We start from the raw sequence: 22,541 nt of genomic DNA on the forward strand, positions 1-22,541 counted from the left end.
GCGACTATATTCCTCTGACACGAGAACCATATGAAGAAATGTATTTGGCTGTATTAATATTACACTGCAAAACTTTAATTTCATAAAAAGACAATAGTAAAGGAACATACCTTCCACAGAACAGCAATGGATCTCATTGAAAATATTATTAGCTATACCACTTTTTATCCATGTACATAGTTATCTCCTATGATCTTAGCTCAGCATTCAAAAAAGCAGTAAAGTTCATCTTTCTGTAAAGCAGCTCTTCTACTGACACCAAAAAACAAAATGGCCAGACTACTCAGTTTCTGAATGTCACTTAACAAAATCTTCCATTTACTTTATTTAATAAGAACGTGAGTAAAAGAATGAAGTGTGGGACAGGACTCTTAGACTAAACAGCAAAAAGCCTTTTATTGTGGGTATTCATTTCCCTTCTAAGTTACTACGTGGTTTGTATCTTCCTACATATACATATATTATATCTAACAAATATTAATACAGTAATTCAGTGGCTGTTTGGTACATAAAATACACTTCTGAAAGTTCTTTAAAAATTGAGAAATGGAATTATATATGAAAAGTGTGTGTATGTGTGTGTATATGCGTGAGTGGAAGTATGCAAGTATGTTTATGTCTATGTGTTTATCTCTCTCATATTCATACACACACATACATTATATACAGTATCATTACATTCCATAAATACGAATGGAAAGCAACCTTGGCTCTGGCAAGTTTCAAAGAAGCTGTCTGGGTCAATCACATTTCACAGATTTAACAATGCTTTTATGTATCTCCAGAGATATGTGATGTTTGAGCACACTGCTACGTCTTTTGACGTTATTGTGAGAATTGCTTTAACATATCAAATGTTTCCCATTTCCCAAACAGTTTTACAGAACCATTGAAGTGGCACTGAGAAGATGCTGGAAAGGCAACATTGACTCCCATTCAATCACTTTTGTACCACAGGGTTTCCCTATACAAACTGTAACAAACGCAAAATGGACTAATCTTGCCATGCTGCCTTTTCAGTAGCCTTCATACTCCTGCTCCTATGAAGGGTCTTTCCCTTCTGTTGGATAACTGTATCATCACAATTTCCCAGTCTTTGCTTGGGGAGCAAATTGGTAGATTGTTTCTCTGCAACAGAAGCTTGTTTTAACAAAGGGTTAAGTCTGGTTGGAGGAAAATTAGATGGGAAATGAGGTTCAGACTTTTGGGAAACTACATTCAAGCAACTTGTTGAAATTTCTTCATAATTAGGGAAATGCTGAATGGTCCCTGATTTTTTCATCTTTTGTTCCCTTAAATTCTGAAGTTTTTCTAAAGCCTGATCCAGTTCCATCTGTAAGATTCCCATTTCATTGGCTGCTTTATCCCGTTGTTCTCCACAGGCTTTGAGTGACTGTTCTAGAGATAGAAAGAACTCTTTTCCAAATTTTGACAGGGCTTCATCACCTTTAAAAAAGGCAGAGGGTTACATTTTAGCATCCTGGTTTAAATCAGCAATTGCTCTCAAGCTGCTTGAATACATACATAGTTTTAAACAGCTTTAGTAATAACTAATTTTTCCAGTTTATTGGTTTACACTCAGTGTAGAAAAACCAGATACTACAATGCCATGTAATTCTCTTATATTGTTAAAGCAAATAAATGTATCATCGTTATCATTCATTATCAAATAAAACCAGAAACATATTCTGCAATTGCTTACAGATGTTATTAGAGCAATCAATGGGTTAGTATACTGAAGATGCCTTATACAGATAGTCCTTGACTTATGATCACAATTGAGCCTGAAATTTCTGTTGCTAACCAAGACAGTTAAGTGAGTTTTGCCCCATTTTACAAATTTTCTTGCTGCCATTGTTTAAGTGAATCACTGCAGTTGTAAATTAGTAACAGGGTTGTAATGTTAATGACTTAGCCTGTCAGATGGTCACAAAAGTTAATCACATGACCTCAGGACACTGCAACCGTCATGAATACACGATTTGTCAAGCATCTGAATTCTGATCACATGATCGTGGGAATGCTGCAATGGGTGTAAGTGTGAAAAACGGTCATGAGTCACTTTTTCCACTGCCACTGTAACTTCAAACAAATGGTTGTAAGTTGAGGACAATTTGTAACCGATTTTACATACAATATTTGGGAGCTTACCATAGGCCCAATTTCTTGGCTCAATTCCTGCATGGTTATTAGGTTTATGCCTTTAAAAAAATATTTTACCTGCAAAAGTTAAAAATCCTAAACTTAAAGGACTTTTATATGAAAGAGTTAACTATGTTAGTTCTTGGTTTCAACTTCTCTGCTGCATTATCTTGATTATATCATGTCAAGCAGGTGGTATCATCATGATTCAACAAAATATGGTTTAGAGTCAGACAATGCTTAGCGTTACATGTGTCTAAGTCTCAAACTGAACCACTCTTTCACTTTGGCAGTTGTGACTAATTCCTTTTCTAAACAAGAGGATATGGTCGAATGTTATTTGTTCAGAGACAGCTTATCTTGCTGATATTATAGACTTAATCTTTAATCATAGACATGCTTACTATTTCCATTATACTATTTATATGAAGAAATAAATTCCATTTAACACATGCATATGATTTATTCTCCAAAATGAAAGCATGCTTATGAACCACATATTAGAAAACATTGGCCATGTTTCCATGTATCAAATAACTATTAGGTTGGGGTCAAATTTACATAAGGCATACCTTATATAGTCAACCTTACTAAACATATACTAATGTTAAATGTTACATTGCATTTCTTGACTATCCTTGCATTTAATTGTGACACTAAGTCTGATGCAAGGATCTTGGGTGAATTTTGTTTCCTTCATGGTATTTTCCCCCATTAATAAAGTATTGAGAGCTTGAGAAGATGGATATTTCCTAGTCCATTGTGGAGGGGTGGCTTTTTCCCCTTTATTCCATTATGAAGGGATGGGATTCCCCCCACCCCTTTAGTTTTGTGAAACCCATTTCCCCATGTGGAAAATCCTGCTGTGGACATAAGTGTAAATCAGTGTAAAAGTTTGATATTTGATCAAGAACAGTGATGTAGGATGTTTATAGTCTCCTTTTTCAGTACTAGAAACCAAGACAAAATGCCATCACACATTTACAAGTTCTCACCTTCCCGCTGCTGGCTTGCTGATGGAGTCAAAGTTTCAATAGCATATTGGATTTGTTCAGCATTGTTTTTAAAAGCAGTGAGAAAGTCCCTCAAAGCATCCTCTGAGGCTCCAGTTTTAAGTTTTGTATAAGAAGAAAAAACATCTGCATGAAGAGATGGAAAGTGATAATTTCCTAGAGATTTTTCTCAAAAATATCATATAGAATGGATATGTTATTAAATTTTAATTGTTCTCAGGTGATTGATGTTTAAATGCATCCTTAGTATACATTAGTACTTAAAACTGATGTGATTGATACTGTTATTCAAAGACCTATATCCATTTACCTTGCAGTGGGGAACAAAGAACCATAGCAACATTATCTTGAAATGTGTGGTATGCTTGCTTTATCCCATCAAATACAGCTTCAATATATTTAACCTGAAGATTATATAAATTTCTGTGGAAATTTAGTTCAGCTTGCAAAGCAAGTATCTAAATGAGAAAAAAAGAGGAACAAATGATTGGAATTAGAAAACTCACAAAAAGGGCAAAAAGAATCTATATAATTGCATAAACTAACAGCTATATGTAACAACCATTAATTCTATAAAATGTGCAATTTCTTTCTATAAAATCCATTCCAGCGTAGAGTAAATGTATGGTTATGCAGCAGATGAATAAGAGGATAAACTGCTACCTTTTCCTTTGTAGATCATATTTTTGTAATTGTTATGACATTATGGAACACTTTTATAATTGTAACCAAAGACCTCATCCAAACATATTACTAGCATCCTAAATATAACCAAATCACCATTTTAAATGTTAAATGTATCAACTTTCCCATATCCAGATTTGGGATACTTCAAAATAAGATGAACTTAAAACATATACACTCAAAAAAAATCCCTTTCTAAGCTCAGTTGTTTATTGTTATATTCCTTAACTTAACTGATTAAAATGTTGCTGGAATTGCTTCTTTTTAGAATTGTGTATCTACATATGAAGAAAGCTACATTGTAGATTATGCAGGGGTCAATTGTTTGTGCTCTGTCAATTGAAGAAATAAATCCTAAAAATACCATGCTTGAGAAAGTGAAGATATAAGCATGTCATTTTAAATTTCTTTCTAAAAACCAGGAAAATCAACTCAGGAAAGTAGACAGAGCAACCCTATTAATGTTGTTGAAGTAGTGGTATAGGTGACTACTGTATGAATTTGCAATAGTGGCAAATAGTTGTAGCTCAGGTGTAGGATGAGGTTGAACGTTTATTCTCCAAACTTGTGGGTTGATTTCCGAATATTTTGTTACCAGGCTAGGTAACATCTTCAGCAGAGTTTAGAGGATGTCAGTGTTCTTACTTATAAGGGCTTCAGGTGTGGGTATGTCAAGTGAGGGTCTTGTGATGGGTCAGCTGTGAGTCATCAATGGGGTCTTGTGATAAGGAGATTACATCAGAGCAGGGTCATTGGCAAGCAAATCTCCTTATCACAAGACCCATTGATGACTCACAGCTGACCCATCAAAAGACCCTCACTTGACACACACCTGAAGCCCTTATAAACAGAAGAACACCAATACTGACCATTCCCTAAATTTTGCTGAAGATGTTGCCTAACCTGGTAATGAAATGTTCAGGAACCAACTCACAAGCTCAAAGAATGAACCTTCACGTTTACTATATGAATTAGCAATTAAGAGGTACTAACCAAACTTCTGAAGTGCTAGCTGGAAAAGTTTGCCTTTACCCAATACCTCTAATCCATAAACATGATAATACTGCCCAAACAATATACAAAAAATAATCTAGAAGGAAGTTTGAATATTTGTCAAGTTGCTTTAAAAAGCATTAAATGCAATGTTTCCCTAAAACATTTTAAATTAGACTTTTTAATAGATTGCTTTACAAGGTCAAAAGAAAAGACTTATATAATAAGATTCATTTATATTCTAAGGAGCAATCTTTCCCTTTCCTACTTCAGTTTGTGTAACTGAAGAGAGAGTTGAATGTTAGAACAAAATAAATTATACTTTCTAAAGTACAATTTATTGGGTGATCTGATCTTTATTCCATTTGTGTTGAAAATATTTTTCACTACACAAGATTAATGAAATCCTTGAGATGGAATTAAATGCAGGCAGCGGAATAATATAAACACACTGGGAATTTAGGTTTAAATTTGAATATAACTTGCTACTAACATACTATACTAACATCAAGGTAACGAGAAAAATGAAGACACGTTCTTTGCAGAAAGTCATTAAATATTCTCTTCCTTGCCTGCAGGGAGTATCCAATAGTCTATGGAAAAATAAATATTATGAAATGGGTCTGAGACAATTTTGTCTTCAGGGTTATTGGCCATCTTATTGAGCTAGCAGTTAGATTACTTCAGTGATCTAATGTACTTTCCCAGACAAAAGATAAAATGGTTCCAGGACAAAACAATTGAAAATGAAGCGCAGATTGGTTTTTCTATTAGAAAACTCCAGTGAACTAGATCCCAAAGATACCATCCTGACAGTGTCTTTCTTGCTAGAAGTAGTCTGCACCTTGCATGCTAGTTTCATATCAAAAATAAATAAACAAATAAAGTATGATGAGAATTCTGCAGTATTTTAATGTTTAAACTGTTTATAATATAACCTAAGAGAATGTTAGAGAGAAATTATGTAAAGTTATCCTCCAAATTATATATGTAGAAACATCCACACATACAACATCCACACAAGATACAGGTAGTCCTTGACTTACGACCACAAGTGAGCCCAGAATGTATGTTGCTAAGTGAGAAATTTGTTAAGTGAGTTTTGCCCCATTTTACTTTTCTTGCCACAGTTGTTAAGTGAATTGCTGCAGTTGTTAAATTAGTAACACATTTGTTAAGTGAATCTGGCTCCTCGGTTGACTTTGCTTGTCAGAAGGTTGCAAAATATTATCACATGATCTCCGGAACACTGCAACTGTCATAAATATGAACCAATTGTCAAGAATCTGAATGTAAATCACGCAACCATGGGGATGCTGCAACAGTGTAAAAAATAGTCACAGGTTACTTTTTTCAGTACCATTGTAACTTTAAACAGTCACTAAACAAACTGTAAGTTGAAGACAACCAGTACCCGGTTACACAGACAGAAAGGACATCTATAACAATTGAAGGTAAAAGCACTGTAAAAAACTTAAGAAGTCCTGCTCTGCAATGCTTTCCCTAACATTAATAATTTTTAACTTCTCACATACATAGATTTAGAACAATGTCCAGTTAGATCTAATAAATTAACTGGATTAAGTCTCAATTTTTATCAACTAATGGATAATTAACAATAACATTGTTATAATGTTTTTTTTAATTCTAAGGTACTCCAGGGGCTAGATAGTGGTATTTTAATATATAAGTCCAAACTTTATTTTTTTTGTCTCAACTTCAAAATAAACAATTTAATATTATAAATTATTTAAGTTACAGCAATAGGTAATAACGAACAACTAGAAGTGCCTAGATAGATAGGCATTTGTGTAGCTAAAATTATAGCATGATTTCATGTAAACATATCCAACTGTGTATATTCAAAGCAGTAGCATCGGATTTCTGTTATTCCAAAGTTACCTTTTAAGGATACAAAGAGCTGCTGAATTAGGAGACAAAACCTACTTTATTTTATCTATGTTATTACAAAACAGGCATTGGCTTTTCTAACATTACTGGCACATTTCAGGCTTTTTCTAACATTTCTTCTCAGTCCTCCCAGAGATTCCTTCCATTAAGGATATCAAGAAAATGACTTTCTGTTATTCAGAGCGTGAGCTGCAGCAATGGATTATAGTTCTCCTTCTAAAAGAAAAAAAGGACACTACAACTATAACTGATTTGAAAGTCCATGACCTAACTGTTGTGCCAAAGTTGAAGATTTAATTTACTGAGTGTTGTTAAATTGTTACTGTCTTTTGCACACAATATCCAGGCTCCGTTCAAATTGTTTCTTGATCACTGAAGAAGCATCTCTCCCAATATGCAATTGCTGATATATGAAATTCTGTGGGGGATGGACCCTCTGTAGCACCCCTAGAATTAAGAAATGTGCATTATGGGAGACCACAATGCACAATATCTTTTGAATACTACTGTCTTTTTGGTATTGAGGACGTCCTAACTTCTTACTCATGCATGATTGGATATTAACAATCAGAACCTCATCATAACATTTGGTGATTGTCCATCCTTGTGTTATGGTCACTGTTGTTTTAATGTGTGAATTATTATACATTTATTGCATGTTGTTTTTTCCCAGTGTTTGTTATCTGTGGACGTCCTCCAGTCCTTATCTTGACTGGTTTGTGTTGCTTTTTCCTTGTAACTGTTTGTGTGGGAGTTTTTTGGCTTTCCTCAAGAATATTCAGAGCTTAGAAGCAAAGTGAAGGAATAAAAGGAGCATCACCTGTTTTCTGTGACTGTGTTTGTTTTGTATCTCACCCTGGGTCATCACATCATGCCATTTAAGTGGTCACCATTTTTACACCAAATTTTACAACTTTTTGCAGCAACCATTAAGTGAATCAATTGCTGCTTTTTGTTGGAAATCAAAAGAAAATGCCAGTTTTGGGCAAAAAAATAAAAATAATTTGCAGTGATGTGTCTGTAGAATGCTGCAAATGGCAATAAATGCGGGGCCAGTTGTCAAGTGACCAAATGCAATCACAAGACCACAGGGAGCAGGAAGCCACTGGAATTTCAAATTTGTAGGCCTGGGAAGCTTCATCTTAAATGTAAATGATTACTAAATGACTGGTCTTAAGTTGAGGACTACCTGCAGTAAGAAAAATATGCCCAGTGATTGCAAAGTACAACAAAATTTCAATTTTTCTTCTCAATATAAAAAGCTGGGTTGCATTAAATTCACACCCACTCACCTGCTGCATTGACATTTGCCTGGAATAATTCTGAGCTTTTACAAAGGCGTCTACTGCTCTCTTAGCCCGCTGCTGAGGGGCACCCTTGGGAAATGCTGGAAGTATTGCAAGCACATTCTCCACAGTGAACTCCTGGCTCAAAGAATTTTCTAAAACATCCTGAAAAACATTTGGGAAACTACTAAAAGGAGTGCTTTACCCAGTACATATATTTATATTTTAACGAGGATGGAGAAATAATGTTTCACTGCCCTTATCACCACAATACAATGTTGAATAGTTTAATTACTCTAGTTTTGCTCTTCAACTTCCTCCAAGAGTACTCCAGGTATTTCTTCAATTGCTTCATCACCTGGAGCTCCTTGGAAAACCAAGGTGTTCCCCTAGATCACAATGAGCATGCAGGAAAAGATCCAATAGTAGCCATGAAGTCTGAGGGTTTTATCATCTACTCATTCCAGGTTATGATAAAGATTCTCAAAGATAACCTTAAGATCCTTCTGTAACCTAGCAGGGTACATCAGTCGCATGGGGTGGTCAATCTAATAGGCCCTATCTCTCTGCATAACAGAAAGCAAAAGACAATCAAAAAGTTATCAGACTATGGCAATCAATGTATGGTAAAATCCTCTGCTACCAGATCACACTTCAACTGTTCTGAGAGGAAAAAAACCCATACCTAAACCCAACCACTAGTACAATCAGTGTTTCAACTCCATGGTGTCTGTGAAGTCCTGACTGCCCCAGGACTCAACTCTGTGTGGCAGCAAGTTTAAATTCCTGAAGCCTAACAACTTTGGGGTCACCAGAATCAGGCAGGCAATAGAATCCAGGAGAAAGGGCAGAAATGATACTGGGCAGCAAGGAGGACAATACAAGTCCCAGCTGTTTCCTAGAGCCCAACTTCAACCAAAATTTATTACATTCAGTTATGTAACACAGAACTTTAACATTTCTTAAAGCCACGTAAATGACAATAATCACCCAACTCCCTCTGGGCTTAGGCTAATGTCAACCCTGAAATCTGGGTAGGCACATTTGTGAGAGGGGAACTCCTCATTCTGGACCTATCTAGGTTTTAGTTTTAATGCCAGGACTGATGTTGAGGATTTGGCAACCTAGTAAACAAAGTGAATGTCATGAAGGTTGGCTGTCATGAGCATTCTCAAATAGTGAGAACTCAAGTACAGCCCACCATCAGATCCCTATGATACTTACCTGTACCTGACTCAATATCGGTGTTTATGCCTTTTCTTTCTCCTCCTTTACTTCCCTCTCAAGTTGACACACTCTACTCCTCACTTACTCACCTCCCTCTCACACCACACCACACCACACATTCACACAATATAGTTACCCTAGCTCCTCATAGCAACACTAAGTACTTTGCCAGGCCATTTCTGGAATGTTGCTAACCTCAAGAAATGGATGCTGTAATAGGAAGCAGGTGGCCAGGTGGCCAGATTCTGAACATGGGATTGCAGGGATGCTACTACTAACCTCAAGCAATACTATAAACACTCATGGACACGTCGAGAATTAAATTCAGCTTTTGCACGATACAATAATATTCTACTATATAAGGAGTGGTATTTTTCATGATATTTTGGTTAAAAACTTGAGAGTCAGCTTATACATAGTTGGGTTTATCAGCGAGTATATATAGTACCAATAGCTACAGTTTGGCAATATAATTTAAAATAATATATATATATATATAAATATTATATAATTTTGTAAATCAATATAAATATAAACATTTCGCTTCAACACAATAAATAAAACATGAGAAAAGGTTTTGGTGAATTAATAACAAGAACTCACCATACTACAACAGCGTTTAAGGAGTTAGGAGGCTCAGTTCTCCCATAAACCAAGCTTTAACATTCAGAGCCCACTGAAATATTTTGCTTTACAAAAGTCAGCAATAGCATTATTTTTAAAAGTTAACACTTGGGGGCTTGATAAATAACAGCCTGCTACCTGCTGCCACAAATACAATATATGAACAAAAACCTAGGGTTCCTATATTCAAGTCAACCTACTGAATTATATTGGACTCTAATTACAATGGTTCCTATGAACATATTTTAATGTATATGTTTTATTAAGGCATTAAAATCTCTGGTTAAATCTGAAAGCCTTAGTGTACCATTATTGTAGCAAATTACTGCCATCTACAGACTAAAAAAACAGCATTCACATTAGAAAAAGAAGCCATGTAATATCCTGTATTCTGATCTGTAAATTCAGCAACTGTTTTATTTCCATATTTTAATCCTTAGGTAGTTGCTTCTTCTAGCAACTCTGGATTTTATGTTCATAGTTATTCTAGTTTGATTATTTATCTTTATTTCCAATTCTCTATTATTACACAATCTAATCATGTGCATCTTTCCAATGAGGATTCTAATTTAAATTAATAAAGCAGAAACCATAGAATTTTTTTCTTACTCAAAGTGGTCTTCCATTATTATTTTCTTTGGCATTTTTAACTGGAAAGGACAACTTTATGCCATAAAGAATACAATAGGGAATCAACTACTCCTGAACAAATCCTAACAAATAGGAAAAATGTTACTGTAATAATGATTGATTTTTAAAAAATTAAAACAAATATAAAATACATACTGATTTAATTACAGCAGTTATATGCAGGTCCAACTGAAACCAACTTTAACTGACTTACATTCCCAATTTATGTAAATTAGGTTTAAAAGGATAAAGTTTGAAACGTAAATAATTTCAAGAAACAAATTTTAATGCATTTAGTACTTCGTGGTAGAAGCTCAGATAGGAAAAGCTCAAAAGGGTGAAATGTCCTAATAAAGGGGGAATTAAAAGCACAGTATAAAATAATTCCTGAGATGAAAGAAATGCAAAAGCCAATATATCTGCACAAAGACCTTTGTAAGGATCTATAAATCAATATGGATACACACACACACACACACACACACGCACGCATAAACACACACACACACACACACACACAACAAAAGAGTAGAGGTTAACAAGATATCACACAGGCAAGTAACACACATTTGTAAATATTGTAACACACATTTGTAGATCAAAACAAGCTAAAGTTAATAAAGAGTAACAAAAAAAATATTACATCTACATTCATAGTAAGGAGAAGAAAGGTACTTTAGCTACTGAATAAAAATATTCAGTAGCTACAGTTCCTTTTTTCTCCTTATTACCCAAAGGCAAAGCAAAGGCAGAGCAATTCTCTTAGCAAGCGTGAATGCATTAAACTGGGCAATTGTGAGAAGTAAACTGCACACAGCAGTATCTGGGTAAGATGGGAAGGGGGGAAGAATCAGGATGATAGCACAGCATCACCATGCAAGTTCCATTCCCTCTCTATATGTGTTGTGACCTTGCATGCTGACCCAAAAGGGGCTGACCTTGCAGTGTGACTTTGCTTTCATCATTCTGATGAAACTGGCAAGTTCCTACAGATGCTACTGACTGAAAAAGGTTGACAGCTTGAATTTGAAAGAGATACGGTTGGAAAACACCTACTGACTTTCAGTAACTACAATTTCAGAATCAGATGAATTATAACCTAGGGTACTGAAGGAACTTCCTTGATAGCATGGCTGAACCTCTCTTCATTATTATTATTATTTTTAAACAAGTTTTATTAATTTCAAAAACAAACAAATCATCATCAACCATTACATATTTGAACCTTTTTCCATTATAAATTTTACAAGTCAGATAAAACCTTATCTTATACAATACAATTCTATTTTAAACCATTTCTAAATGAGCATAAAAACATCTCTTGTCCTCTATTTCTTTCTGACTTGATTATCGTCATTCTCTTTCTGTGTTTCTAAAAGGTTTCACCAATACTTCTCAAAAACATAAACAGACACAAAACAAACATATAAAAAAATCTTTTAGTAAAGTAACTTGGCCCCCGGTACCTCTCTTTATATGGGCTTTAATTATATTCATGCTCATCTTAGAGATCATTACCTATTTTGTTTACCATTCTGTATCTTCTATATATATTTCTCCACACATTTCACTCTTCATAATTCTATCTTATTCAATCCATCTTAATTTAAATCATTATATTTGTATCTTTTGCCCATCCTTTATTATCCCTCTATCTCATTCCTTATAATGAAAAAAAAAAAAAATTTCTCCTGAAATCTCTAATCAGAGTATGATGCCTTTCTATCCTCTCCCTAAATATTAGATTAACATTTAAAATGACACCTAATATCCAATCTGATTCTGCTTGGTACATTCTATCTATTAATTTTTACTTTTAATAACAATAAAAACAGAGTAATAAATCGGAAATGTTTAAATACATAGTATCCTCCTAAATACGTAGTTAAATAATAAATCTAAATAATAAATCTTATAGCATTCTCATTGCCTTTCCTTCAATATTTTATTACATTTTAAAAATCAATCATTATTAAACATTTCAACATTTTAATTTCTTATTAACTCTTAAGCCATTCTAATTTTCTATTTCTAATACAAATATTACAATACCGTCTTATGTACCTTGCAAAATCTTTTTAAGAAAATTTATACTTTACCCTTTATCCCTGAAAAAGATTCCTCTTTTCCCATCCAATTTTAAAACTTTGTGGCTTTTCTCCGCCTTTCCCTTTCTTTCTTCCCCCACCAGATCTTCCTACCCCCTTCTTCTAACCTCTGTCTTGCTGGCATCCCTTCTCTGTTGTATTCCCTTTTTCTCTTGTTTGCTATCATTGTGTTTATTTTGCATCATATTTTTCTCTTTCTTAAATGTTTTTTAGATCTTAAGTCCTTCATTTTCCTCGCTTTCTTCCTTCCTTCTTCCTTAGATAAATTTTGGGATTCATTAAAGATGGTGTCTTCATCTTCTTGTTGTTGTTGTTCCATCTGTCGCATTGTCTGTTCATAGTTAACCAGCGCCATTTCTAAAAAATAGAAAAGCTTTTTCCATACCATCTTTACAGGCTGCTTTTGTTTGCTCATATTCATCCCTCAGTTCCTCAAGGAGAAAGCCATTATAAATCTTTTCTTTCTTTTTTTCCTCTTTCTTCTTACTCCAACCAAAATATTCCAAAAGAAAAGTAAGACAATCCCAAAGTCCACAATCCTCAATCAATCCAAGCCAAGCCAAAATTTCCACTTTCTCTTCCAGGGGTAGTATCAGACAAAGGAAAAAAGAAAATCCAAATCTGTGTTTTGAAGCCTTATTAAAATTTTATTTCTATCTCCAAATCCTTAAGGCATCTCCTCCAACAAAATCCAACCAGATAAATATATTTTTTGTCCTCTCCCTTCCGACTTATCCCATAAAGCTAGTTTTACCTGAAAAAAAAACAGGTTTCTCAATATCCGTTTGTTAATTCCGTCGAGGGAGAGTAAACTTTCCTTTCAGCACCTCAGAATTGCCGCTTACTTTCTCTTGTGGGAAAGAATCATCCAAAAACATCACTTCCAGGAATTAAATTAAATATATCTCAGAGTCCTGGATCGACCAAGAAGAGTTTCACTTTTAAAAACTTTCTCCTCTTCCTCCTGCGCATACTTGCCCAGCTGCCGGCTTCTTTGTGGCGGCCATTACGGACCACCGCTACGCCATCTTGGTAAAAGGAGGTTCTGCCGGCCAGGGAGGGGTCTGCAACACCCCAAACCCTTTCCGGATCCCCTACCTTCAGCTGCCCCTGCAGGGCAGCCTTGCTCTGCAGCCTTTCAGATCGGAGCCCCAAAGCGGCTAGCGGCAGGGATCGCGCAGCTTCGCGAATCCCTACCGCCGCAAAGCCGACAAACCGGAAATCCCCTCTCTTCATTATTTTTGAATATTCTTGGAAATTGATTTAGTACCAGATGTCTAGAGGAGGGCAAATACCCATTTTCGAAAAGGAGAAAAGAACAATTCAGAAACAACAAAAAACTAATTAAAAAACCCCAAACCCTTAAAAAATGCAATATTTGCTAGAAATTTAAAAGGATTTGTACAATGTCACACTAAATCTAATTTCAGTTTTGTTAGAATAACTTCCTCAGTATATCATAGAAATGCGGTGCATATAATATATTTTGTTTTGACAAAGCCCCTTATTATTCTGAGTAGTAGATCAGTTAAATATGGACTGGGTAACCATGTTATTAGATGGGTCCATAGTAGTTTAAAAAGTATTTAAAGAATGTTGATTAATAGTTTCTCACTAAAGTGGACTGGATTACTGAAAATGAATGTCACAGGTTTTGGTCCTGGTAGTTTTCTATATTTTTATCAATGACCTAAATACTTATCATGTGAGAGATGTGAAATTTGAGAGACAAACTCCTTTTTTTTGTAAAAACAAAACAACTGATAAAATAGGATGGAAGATTGTGAAAAGGATCTTTGAACTGTAGTAGATCCCAGCTTCATGTAAGTCACCAGTGGGAAGGAACTTCAATTAAATCCAGCCTAAAAGAGTACTGAGCAGAGGATTTCATTCAATAGCCTAATTACCCTTTCCAATTATAACTAATATTCCTACTTTCTATAATGTTTTACTGTTTAATTTATTTTTGTTTCTTTTAAATTTAACATTTGCAGCAAGAGTTGTTTCCCCAGAGTTAATGTTTTGATATTATTTCTTATATTGTAACAGCTTTTCCATATTTCCTTCTTTTACACTTATCCTTCAGTGAAAATAAGATGTAAATAAGCAGATCAAAAGAAAAAATAAACAATATCATTGATGATGTCTAATAATATACAGCAAAAACAGATGAAATGACCTTTCTTTTGTTCTTTTAATTTTACTTATCTAGGCAATTTTATTCAGCTTGGCTTTCAAAGGAAAAAAAAAAGGAAATAAAGGAAATAAATAAGGAAATAAAGGAAATAAAATTCACTAATTAACTAAAGCACTCATCTATATTTTGTAGCAATTACTGAATGTATATAGACATGATTGTTGGGTCATCATTGCAGAGATATAGGTAGTCCTCAACTTACTACCACAATTGAGCTCAAAATTTATGTTGTTCAATGAGAAATTTGTTAAGTGAGTTTTGCCCCATTTTATTACTTTTCTCACCACATTTATAAAATGAATCACTGCAGTTGTTAAATTAGTAACACAGTTGTTAAGTGAATCTGGCTTCTCCATTGACTGTTAACTTCAAAACTGTTCTGACCCAGGTTTCGTCAAACTTAATGAAACACAAACTTATTGTAAAAGCAAAACCTATTTTAATGCAATGCTGGGAATTACTTTCATTCTCAGCCAGAACTATTTATAAACAGTTCCCCCAGATAAGAGCACGCCTTTCAGTGCTGTAGAATGCTGCCAAAAAACAGAAGTCCAATTAATTATAACATAAACCAAACAAAGTCCCAGAAAAAAACCAATCACGGAGCTTCCAGAAGGACTCAGACACTATTGAACTACTTTGCTTCCTGCAAAGTGTTCATCATTAAGGTCTGACTTTTATCACTTATTGGAGGGGCAATCATCTCCCAGCCTTATTCCCGAGTCGCCCTTCTGCTTCAGCTGCTCTCACCTTCTAGCAGCTCTGCACACACACGCACTGGGAACAGGTTCCCCTGGGTCCTCTGCTTCGCTGCTGCCAGACTCCGAAGGCAGAACCCCATTCCCAGATGGTTCTGGCCCCATCCCTGCATCGGACGCAGGACCCTCATCGAAGTCCTCTCCAGACTCCCTGACTGGTCCCCTTTCTTTCTCACTGTCCGACTCCGCTGCCATCTGCACCGGCTGCCAGCAAACCACAACAAAAATGGATCTAGGCTGCCACAGTCATCTTTTCATTTCTTAGCTTGCCACACAGTATGGGGAAGTGGGGAAGAGGCTTGGAATGTCAGACCAGGCAATAACAACAGATCGTCCTGGGGGAACCAAGGTCATCTCAACAGGTGCTGGCCAGAAACTGGAAGGAATTGCCAGAATTCCAATTAGTTGTTCTGGCATGGGAAGTAATTAGAGCTGGTTTGGCGTTCATGCGTGCCGAAATATTGCACTCAATAAAACAGTCCTTTGAGAAATCTGATCGTCCCAGAATGCTGGCTCAATTGGGTTCATCAGTTGGAACCTTGACACTGATTTGGTTGTCAGAGGGTCTCAAAATATGATTACATGTGACCCAGAACACTGCATGTGTCATAAATATGAACTAGTTGTCAAGAATCTGAATGTAAATTGTGTGACCATGAGACACTGCAATGGTCATAAGTGTGAAAAATGGTCATAAGTCACTTTTTTCAGTGCCGGTGTAACTTCGAATGATCATTAAGAGAACTGTTGTAAGTCGAGGGCTACCTGTAGTCCCTCACCAGATTCTTCAATGGTTTCAACAATGGCAGAACTTCCAATGTATTTGAAAAAAGTCAGCATGGTCTAGTGGTTAAGGCACCAGGCTAGAATGCAGGGGACCATGAGTCCAAATCCTACCTTACCTGTGAAAACCAGCAGGGTGACTTTGGACCAGTCAATCTCTCACTCAACCTATCTTATAGGGTTGTTGTTGAACAACAAGGAAAATTGGAGACGGAAGGTGTATTGGATTTGTTTAATAAAGGCAGGACACAAAAAAACAACCAAACAAATAAATAAATGTTCTTAAAAATCAGGGAAGTATTCGGAAATTATCAGGAGTTGACCACTGGAAATATTTTATGATTTTTTTAAAAAAAATTATGATGTTAGATTTTTTATGATGCTTTGTATTATGTCATAAAATGCTTTATGACAATTTTTATGTCATAAAATGTTCCATGCAATTAGTCAAATTTCAATTCTACCAGAGTCGTGAGTCCTGGTTTTGGTGAACATGCCTAATTAATGAATAAATATAATAAATATAATATAATATAAATATATTTATATAAATATAAAAAATATAATAAATTTTGCCGATACAAAAATTTATGCCACCAGATAAAGACTGAATGCACCAATTATCACATTAAACAAGAGGAAAACCTTCTATGCACCAATTCCACCCACGCTTTTTACAATTTTGTAAACAACAAACTAAAAGACTCAAGGTCCATCCCACCCGTGAAAGGACCTAATGGTAAAGACTGCAACAACGGCACCATTAAAGCCAACATCTTTAACACATTCTTCGGCTCAGTATTTGTAAACAGCAATGGATCATGCCCAGTATTTCCTAGCCGGACCACAGATAACTACAATGATCTAATACATATCGATTTTACAGAAGACAATGTTGAAAAAGCACTAACCAATCTAAAACCATCTCTATCTATTAGACCGGATGGAATATGTGCCTACTTCATTCCTGTCAAACAGACAACAAATGGTCAAAATTGGGAGTGTCCTATCAAATTCTGTATCTGTCAATAGTGGTGTCCCCCAAGGCAGTGTTCTAGGACCAACTCTCTTCATACTCTACATAAATGACCTCTGTGATCATATTAAGAGCAACTGCGTTCTTTTCGCTGATGATGTAATGCTGTTCAATACCACAGACAATACTGCTACCCTTCAAAAAGATCTTGACTATGTATCAGAATGGTCAAACAAATGGCAACTTCAAATCTCAACAAATAAATGCTCTGTCTTACATATTGGCAAAAAAAATCAGAAAATAAAATACAAGCTGAATAGTCAAGACCTTGTTGATGATCCAAGCTCTGTAAAGGACCTTGGAATACTCATCTCTAATGATCTAAGTACTAGAGCCCACTGTAACTACATAGCCAAAAAGGTATTAAGAGTTGTTAACCTAATCCTACATAGCTTTTTCTCTGGTAATATCACACTACTAACTAGAGCATACAAAACATTTGCTAGACCAATACTTGAATACAGCTCATCAGTCTGGAACCCACATTACGTATCTGATATTAGCACAGTTGAGAAAGTCCAGAAATATTTCACAAGAAGAGTTCTCCACTCCTCTACTCATTGTAGAATACCTTATGCCACCAGACTTAAAATTCTAGACCTAGAAAACCTTGACTTACGCCATCTTCGGTCTGATCTAAGTATGGTATATAAAATCATACATTGCAATGACTTACCTGTCAATGAATACTTAAGCTTCAACCATAACAACACAAGAGCACACAATAGATACAAACTCAAGGTTAACCGCACCAAACTTGATTGCAGGAAATACAACTTCAGCAACAGAGTGGTCAATGTCTGGAATACTCTACCTGACTCTGTGGTTTCTTCCCCAAACCCCAAAAACTTTAACCTTAGACTGTCTACTATTGACCTCACCACTTTCCTAAGAGGTCTGTAGGGGGCGTGCATAAGCGCACCAATGTGCCTACCATCCCTGTCCTATTGTTTCTTTTATTTTTCTTATATGTACCCATTTCATGTATTCATAACTATGTGTATACTTATACCTATTATCTTGTAAGCGATTGACAAATCAAAATAAATAAATTAAAAAAATAAAATAAATGCACAACCTTCACTTAGACTTATATAAATTTAAGATTCATCCATTTTTAAATGAAGTAATTACTTTCAGGAATTGGCCAGATTAATATTCATGTATTAAGAAAAACCTTAATTTCAATCTTGTTTATATTGGATTCCTTCTGATGTTGGTTCTTATTCCCTGTAATAGTTGATTATATTATATTATATCTATCCTGTTTAAAAGTTTCAACATGACTTTTGACAATTGCCATATATTTTGGTATATTTGGATAAAATAGACACTATTTATGAATATAAATATGAAGCTATTAGTAACAAAAGAACATTATTATAGTCATTATTATTTGTAAAATTTATTAGCCGCATCTAACCACACAGTAATGCTGGACGGCTTACAACGTATCTACATAATGACCAATTACTTCCAAAGTGTAGGGTTATTAATAAAAATATTTTATACAACATTTATATAATACTCTTGAAATTTTTAAAGTTTTAAAGATTTCATTTAATATATCACTTTCTGGCTCTTAAAAAAACAATGCTATTATAGAAAGCAAAATTGCAGCTGGAGGGATCTACTGATATTTACTGCCATACTCAATTTCCATTAGCTGTTCTGAGGATGCAATTCTTAAGAGCATCCACTGACAACATGTTAGAAATCCATGTCTTACCAACAAGCATGGATTTGCCATTGTTGAAAGTTTTTATTTCATCTATAGTAGTCCTCTACACTGTGTCTGATTCCAGGAAATCACCATCCTTTTTGGTGGACAAAGGAAAATAATGAAATAGGTGACTGGTATGAATAGGTATGAATACATATGTGAATATAGATGACTGCAAAACTCAGTGAATAAAAATATTTTCTGCTAATGCAAAATGCCCACTGAACACAGCTGTTTTCTTTCCACATCAATGTTTATATTACATATAGTCTTTCCTGAATGGAATCCCAAAATAACTCTTACTCTTTTAAGTTTCAAATATCCTTGAAAACCCTTCTCTATATCAATTATTTTCAAAATCCTTTTAGAAACCAAAATGAATTAAATTAAAATCTAGAATAGCCAGAGTTCCTGAACCTTAAGCTAAGTCTTCATAACTATATTTATGTTTCAGAGATACATAAAGAGGATGGTGACATTTATGCACCCTTTCTAAATATTTATGAAATTCTAGCATTTCTAAATGGCAGGTCTAGTGGCTCTGCTGAGATTGTATTACAAATACTCCTGTGGTTTTGGCTAGACACTATATTCCTATCACAGATTTAATGATCTAATTCCCAGCTACAGAAGAATTTCCAACCAAACTTATAATTAACCCTACGAGTAATAAAGAAAAGATTAAAGCATCCAAAACATACCAGAAAGAACACAAGAGAAATGGTTCGGTCTGTACAACACAAGGTGAAAAAATTTGGGGTTCTATTTTTCTGTTCCAAAAGAATTGACAGTATTGAAAACTTCTCCTTACATGCAGATTATATTTCCTATTTCCATATTTCTGACTGTTCTTTGATTTGCATTAAGAAATTTGTATGAAAGAAACAAAACTTAACATCTGGTACATTCTACTACCGCAGCAATGTAACAAATTGTTTTATAAATACATGCTTGATTGTGTATCTGAGTAGATGCAAATCAAGTCATTTTATGATATAATTTAGCTAAAATGGTACTTTTAATGGAGAATCCAATGAATCTTGTTATATTGCTATATCAACTCAGGACCAGAAAGCATCAAATGTCAATTCCTTTGCCTTTGATTCTGATACTCTAGAGAATGTGGGTTTATTCATGAGACTTCATCAAGGCTTTTTTCTTTCCATCTCCATGGGAAGAAAACATAAAAGACTCTTAAATAATTCATCACAGTCACCCACTTACCAATCTCTCGCTAACCTGAGGCACTAAATGTCCTTGCTTACTAACACCATAAATAACTGTCCACAACCCTCTAAAGAATTTAGGTGCTTGTGTGCTCATATAGAGTTGTTGTTATATTCAAAAGTCAAATTAGAGATAATTAGGTCCACATCTATTTTAATTATTAATTAATACATTTTTGCCAATCAGCTAAATTCAAGCAACACTGTTTTCAAAATGCTGGCTCAACAAAGAGTTTGTTAAAATAAATTAGTATATTTAGTACTGATAAAAATACTAAAAATGTAAGATTATAATATATTGTAGCATAACAATGTCTATACAAATTCTACTACAACAAATGTTCATTCCTGAAAAACTAATGACAAGGATGTATCCTTTTTCTTCATTTATAATTTTCTGTATATGTTAGAAATTTTATTACTGCAAAATCATTACAGTATACAAAAAGCAGTTTTACAAATAACTGTAAACATATGCATGCCTCTTTCTAATCATAAGAAGCCTTTAAATGAATTATATCATTAAGGATAAGAGAAAATTTAACCATAGTAATAGGTACATCTAACTATATTGTGACAAAATGATGGGAAGGAGGTTTGGTGGATACTCTTTGCATGTGACTAGCCCATTAGCTATTTAGAACTCATGATGAAAAGGAGTTCCTTGATTGTACTCTTAACTCATATTTATAGAGAAATTCTGTGCAGGCAAGTGCTTTTCAGGCAGCTTATATTTATTATAGCAATCCAGGCACCTCCAGAAATAGCATCTGAAGAAAAAATTACATTTATTATATTTATATTTATATTTATTATTATTATTATTATTATTATTATTATTATTATTATTATTATTATTATTATTATTATTACTACTATTATTACTATTACTACTATTACTATTACTATTTTTATTAATTAAATTTATTGGCTGCCCATCTCACCACAGAGTAACTGCTCCTTACATGCAGATTACATCTGGGTGGCTTAGAATGTTAAAAGATAAAACTATACAAAACCCATTCACAATACAAATAAAATATTATAAAAAAACAAAATACAAATACTCAACCTAACTAAAAGAGGGAGAGGGAGAGAGTAGGATGAGTATAGAGAAAGAGAGTTGGGATCTGTTATTAATATATCAACCACCCCCAATGTGAAGCACCTCCCTTGGAGCCCCAAGCCAACTGGCAGAAACAGGTCTTTAAGCTCTTGTGGAAGGCAGGAGGTTGGACTCGACCTCACTCTGGGGATTGGGGGAGCAAGATGCTCCAAAAGGCAGGAGGGATATTTGAGAACACTAAACACCAACAAGCAGTATTCCTCAACCTGAGCACCTTCTACAATAACTTGGAGAATAATGGGTGTTAGTCCATATATGGTAAGTTTGCCTTAAGAGAAGAGAATGAAAAGAACCAACCTTTCCCATTAATACAAATATATTGTATCCATTTGGTGATTTCCCAGACAATTTTGGGGAAGGACTTGCATGATATTATCTTATAAAATATATGAACAGGTTTTTTTTCATTCTAAGCATTGCGTTCCTCCCTTCTCATCTGTCTGTATAGGAGGTGTAAATCATGGGCAGCAGTAACTTTTCAGAACAGAAAAAGAATTAGGAGCCGAGGTGATGCAATGGTTAAAATGCAGTATTCATGCTGCCCATAGCCGGGAATTCGATTCTTACTGGCTCAAGATTGACTCAGCCTTCCGACTTCCGGTTTAGTCGGCTTCGCAGCGGCAGGGATTCGCGATACTGCGCGATCCCTGCTGCGCTAGCCATTTTGGTGCTCTGATCCGGACGGGTTCGGAGCTAAGGCTGCCCTGCAGGGGTGGCTGAAGACAGGGGGATCCGGAGAGGGGTTTGGGGGTGTTGCAGACCCCCCTTCCCGGCCGGCAGAACCCCTTTTCCCAAGACGGTGCAGCGGCGATCTGCAATGGCCGCCACAAAGAAGCTGGCAGCCGGGTAAGAATGCACAGGAGGAAGAGGAGAAAGCCTTTGAAAAGAAAAGTTTTTCTTGGTTCCCAGGACTCTAAGACATATTTAACAAAATTCCTGGAAATTATGGCTTTTTGAATGATACCTTCCAGAAGAGAAAATAAGCGGCAATTTGGAGGTGCTGAAAGGAAAGTTTACTCTCCTTCTCTACGGAATTAACAAGTGGATATTAAGAAACCTATCTTTTCAGGTAAA

General features: G+C 35.1%; 1 protein-coding gene across 1 annotated transcript in view; it reads right to left on the reverse strand.

Moving 5' to 3' along the window:
* Window positions 1–371: 371 nt before the first annotated feature.
* LOC113414196 (uncharacterized) overlaps window positions 372–22,541 on the reverse strand; it is a 54,183-nt gene continuing 32,013 nt past the window's right edge. Inside the window, exons 9-12 of the mRNA XM_087958134.1 lie at window positions 8,036–8,194; window positions 3,466–3,613; window positions 3,138–3,281; window positions 372–1,446 (exon numbers count right to left, since the gene is read on the reverse strand). Coding sequence (XP_087814260.1) covers window positions 995–1,446; window positions 3,138–3,281; window positions 3,466–3,613; window positions 8,036–8,194 — 903 coding nt within the window. The 3' untranslated portion in view covers window positions 372–994. The remainder of the gene's footprint in view (window positions 1,447–3,137; window positions 3,282–3,465; window positions 3,614–8,035; window positions 8,195–22,541) is intronic.

The sequence above is a fragment of the Notechis scutatus genome, chromosome 2 (assembly GCF_049901735.1).
Source record: "Notechis scutatus isolate UNSWTSFEM ecotype Mainland chromosome 2, rNotScu1.2, whole genome shotgun sequence".
In the NCBI taxonomy this organism is placed as follows: Eukaryota; Metazoa; Chordata; class Lepidosauria; order Squamata; family Elapidae; genus Notechis; species Notechis scutatus.